Source organism: the organism of the source record quoted next, unplaced genomic scaffold, assembly GCF_019419815.1.
Source record: "Pyrus x bretschneideri cultivar Hongxiangsu unplaced genomic scaffold, Pyrus_bretschneideri_v1 Contig43, whole genome shotgun sequence".
Classification (NCBI taxonomy): domain Eukaryota; kingdom Viridiplantae; phylum Streptophyta; class Magnoliopsida; order Rosales; family Rosaceae; genus Pyrus; species Pyrus x bretschneideri.
Window position 1 is genome coordinate 584,302 of NW_025999757.1, and position 5,003 is coordinate 589,304.

The following is a 5,003-nucleotide window of genomic DNA, read 5'->3' on the forward strand; positions in this document are numbered from 1 at the left end:
CCAATGCAATTTGATCCGAGAAATCAAAGCTGTAAAACCTTCATAATTAATCACACAACTTACGTTTATGCAAACATGTAGAGTGGTAACTATGTGGAACGTACGGGTGCAGTTTGAAGAATGTAAGGTGAGTGGAGGGAGAGCTTTCGGATGCAGAGGACTATAAACACCAGAGAGAGAGAGAGAGAGAGAGAGAGAGAGAGAGAGAGAGAGAGAGGGGGGGGGAGGGGGAGAGTGGGGGGAGGCACACTTCGCAGAGAATGATAAATTCAATAACAACAGAGGTCGAAATACGAGTACATTAATCATACAGAACTTTAACAAATAGTATTGATGTCCTCGCCGTATGAGCTATAAAACCAATCTGAAAATTATGAATACCCAGAACACGGTTAACAAATAGTTATAAGCTATGTGCAGAAGCCCCATCGGCTATACTTTACAGAACAACACAAAGTAAAGGAACCTACTAGTCTTGTCTGAGGCTCCAAGTCTTCTGTATACATAAATGTACAACCCACTTCCAGCTTCAGAAAGGGACAATATACACCCATAACTATGTTAGAAAGGCCTAAACAGCTCTTCAAGGGACTAAACAATCTCCCCATTCCTGAATGCATTATCCCCACAATCTGCAGCTGGGTCCAACCCACAAGGAGAATCAAACCATTTCGAATTCGCTTGATAGAAGCTATCGACCTGTATACCAACAAGACCTACATCTGCCCCTATACCCTCATCATGTCTTAAGGACTTGGTTAGTTTAGTATCCTCACAATCAAGCATGCTCTTCTCATCAAATTCACTGCACTTCAACCACTTTTCGGGCTTACAAGGGTCACCGATCAGATCTTTCGGAGTCCTGCAGTCTTCCCTCAGCTGCTCCCAAGGGACACCATCTCCAAGAGTTCGCCCAAAACTGTCTTCATCATCCTCAATCAAATCAGTGTCCTTGCCATCTCCATATAAACGTTCATGATGGTGATCACTCCAATGGGCCAAATCATTATCCCCAACCAAAATATCACCTGCAAGCGTCTTATCCTGTAGCAAATCCATTGGCTTTGAACTCTCCTCTCCTACTTGTCTAACTTTATTCACAAGATCAAACAAATCTCGAGACACTGAACTCAAAAGCTCCTGCGGCATTTTCACAATTTTCTCTTCCAAAAGCCCAACTTCAGCTCTCAATTCCTGCACCTGCTGCATCACTAAAAACTGCATGTCCCCCTCATCCTTCCCGAACAATCCAAACCCATCATTGTCCAATTCCTCACTGACCCCATACACAGTATCCTGATCCATAAAAATCCCACCTTTGTGCCCCACAACCCGATGCATAATCCTCGCATTTCCGTCCAAAGGACCCGGCTCATGCCCTGAATGCACAGCATACAGTTTAAACACTGCCACCCCCTCCTCCTGATACACAAAAGTCTTGTCCTTTTCATTGTAATTCATAATCGGAACAATGGCCCTAATCCGAAACCCGCACCCACACCTCTTTGAAGCATACGGCTCCCTCTTCAAAATCTTGGACTTCTTCGCCACGGGCTCCCCGGCCCTATGACAAGCATAGTCCTTAACCTCAGCCATAAAGGGCTTATACCTAATATACTTCTGCCTTATACAAAGAACCACCTTATGCTTAGCAGCCAATTGCTGAAGCCTAGTGGGCACCTCTTTAGCAGGCACATCAAAAGACTCGGTATACTCAAACCGCCGGCGTTTGCCCCTCCCGGCAAGCCCCGAACTGTCCGTGGAGCAAACGGGGCATGCAGCAACACAAACCCTAATGTAACTCTCAGGAATTCCATAAAACTTGGCACCTACAGTCCAAACCTGCTTAATCCTATCAATGGTTTCCTTCAACCCTAAATGCTTCAAATCGGCATCGCTATGGAAACTCATAACAATGTCTTGCCACTGATTAATGTGAGAAACGAATTGCTGATTATTGTTCTTGAAACACAAGAATTCGTTACCGTTTTGGTCGACGTGGGCCGCGAGCTTGTCCTGGATGCGCTTCCAGGCGGTGACGTAGGCGGTGTCCTCGTTGCGGTCCTTCCAGACGGCGCGCCAGGACTTGAGGACAGGGCGGGGCGTGGCGGCGCGGATCTCAGCGGGGGTGGCGAGACGGGCGTCGAGGATGCACCTGATCATGAGGGAATGAGACTCAGGGTTGAAGGTGTAGAACTGGGAGGAGATGTGGGGCTCCGGGGAGATGTAGATGGGCTGGGATTTCGGGTCGGATTTGGGGTTAGGGTTCGAGACGTCGTCGTTCTCGTCGGAGGAGTGGGAGGGGGAGGAGGAGGGGGAGCGGAAGAGGTCGATTTCCGGGGGGAGGGGGAAGACGGGGTCGTGGAGGACGACATCATCTGAAGGGAGTGAAATGGAGGGATGGGATTCAATGATCTGGTGGGAAGGAGGGCCCAGATCATGGTGGCTGTGGTGGAAATGATGGTGGAAGAGATCTTCTGTTTTGTGAGGATTCATAGAAATTGAATTGAAAAACTTGTTTTCAAAAAGTATCTTGTTCTAGTAATCCTCTCTTCTCTTGCTCTGCTGTTTTTGCTACTTGCTGTTTTCTGATGCTTTTTGAGTTTGTTTTTCGTTTTTCTCACAATTTTTGTGAGGCACGCACGCAGCAGAGCAGCAGACAGAGAGAGAGGGTCTGTCTCTCCAAAGCCTCATCCCCAGGACAGGGCCCTTCTATTTTTGCCCTTTACTTTCTCTCTCTTCTCTCTCTCCTCTCTCTCTCCTCCTCTTTCTTTTGTTTTTATTTTTTTATTTTTTTTACTCACTCTCTTTTCTCCCCTCCTTTTTTCTTTGGCCTTTCAAAAGTAATCGCATTCGTAGTGCAGTTTTTAAAATCAGGTTGTAAATTGCTTTTAATAAAAATAAAAGAGTTGAGTCTTTCTTGGAATACCTTTATTAGTTTCTACAAATAATATTATGTATCCTTCTACACTTATTTCATTTCTGGGAGAACAAAGCTGCCACCTTCATTGCCACAACCATTGTAACTACAACCACAACTGAAACCACAGTCTTTGTTGTTGTCCCTAGAATTGTTACCTCTACACCCCATCACTCCGCCGCCACCACTGCCATTGTCGTCAACAACCTTATTACCATATACAATTAACCAAATGTTCAACTGCTTTATTTAATAATTAATTATTTTTATAACACAATAGAAGTAATGGTTTTAAGAAGCACAACAATCTTAAACTGGCTTAGAGAAAGTTTGATTTTTTTTTTTCCATTCACACTTGGTATTTCTCTTGATTTTTTATTTGGTCCTTTTATGGTATGTTTTTTAGTTTAGGTTAAGTTCACATAATTTATATGTCTTTGAATATTCTCAAACTTTTTATACATGCAATTTATTATTATTTTTTTAATATATAGTATATGTGTGATATCCCACATCGTCCAGGGGAGTGATCCTTATATGTTTATTCTCATCCCTACCTAGCACGAGGCCTTTTGGGAGCTCACTGGCTTCGGGTTCCATCGGAATTCCGAAGTTAAGCGAGTAGCGCACGAGAGCAATCCTATGATGGGTGACCCACTGGGAAGTTACTCGTGAGTTCCCAAAAACAAAACCGTGAGGGAATGGTAAGCCCAAAGCGGACAATATCGTGCTACGGTGGTGGAGCGGGTCCGGGAAGTGATCCATCCCGGACCGGGATGTGACAATATGAGCATGTATGTTTAATAATATAATAACAATGAACAAAAGGTATCCAAAACTAGTAATAAAATATAACAATTGATTACAAAACTAATATGAGTAAATAACTATAAAAAGTCGAAATGTTTCGGAACTTTTTTTGTTTGAATAAGTTCGGAACATTCTGGAAAAATTTGGAATTATAGGAATCCCCAAAATGCATTCCAATTTACATTCCAAATTTCTAAAAATAGTTGGATTTGGAAGTTTGGGTTCAGATTTGGAAATTTTACTTTCCACACACTCCTTTCTACCTTCCACATACTTCTCTCAATCTTAGATTGTTGAGAATTGAATAGCCTTGTTTAATAAGTTTCAGTTATATACAAGGGGGCTTATTGCTCAAGTAAATAATAGAATTCTTTATGGAATTTTCAACTTGCAAAATTGGAAACACTGTTTCAAATTGCACCCCTAACATGACATGGGGAGTCCCATTTCTCTATTGTTTTTTCCAAATCTTGTGGATCTACATTATTTAAATTTAATACATTACCTACTATATTAATTTGTTCTATACCTCTTAAATTGAAGGAAAATTTGTAAAAAACTAAGTTCATTAAGCAACATAATACATGCATTTAACGATTAAATGGTAGAAGCATGTTTCTATGCACTTTAAAACAAAACTTAAAACTATTAAAAGCCTAGTAGTTGTAGTGAATTAAGACTCAACTCAAATCTTAAAGAAAGGAGTTGAGAAACTTTTATATCTTTGAAGCACCACTTTGTTTAGCAAAGGATATTCACCCATGTAAGGGCCTTCTTTCCTTTGTCTCCTTTTTCCTTGGCTCCATGGATGTGGATTGAGGAATTTCCTTCTTGGCTTCATGACTTCTTGGATGCTTCTTGGCTTCATGACTTCTTGGATATGGATGGAAGAATGGGTTCTCCAAAAGTCCCCTAAGTTGGAGACTTCTAAGTTCCGACACCAAGAATGGTTGAGGAAGAAGATGAGTAATCATGGAAGAACAAAATGCTAGTAGAAAGAGAGAGCATGTGTTCTCTCATCTTTCCTCAAAGAAAAACCTATACAAGAAAAGGCTGTAAAGTTACTTTTATACCTATCTTCATTGGAGTGGCAAACTTGTAATAAGTCCAAAACCACTCCCTCTCTAAGCATGCCCGGCCTCCCTATTGTTAGTAGGTTAATTGCCCATTTTGTTTTAGTTGTCACACAACTTAAGCCTTATGTGCCTTATGGACCAGAACCCTTTTGAGTCCTGAAACCCAAAACTAACTTAAGGCCTAAAACAAACATTTC

General features: G+C 41.8%; 1 protein-coding gene across 1 annotated transcript; it reads right to left on the bottom strand.

The window, feature by feature from the left end:
* Positions 1-250: 250 nt before the first annotated feature.
* Positions 251-2,553, bottom strand: LOC103942524. Its single transcript, XM_048566840.1, has one exon. It carries the CDS (start codon positions 2,494-2,496, stop codon positions 592-594), a length of 1,905 nt encoding a protein of 634 aa, XP_048422797.1. The 5' UTR covers positions 2,497-2,553; the 3' UTR covers positions 251-591.
* Positions 2,554-5,003: the final 2,450 nt, after the last annotated feature.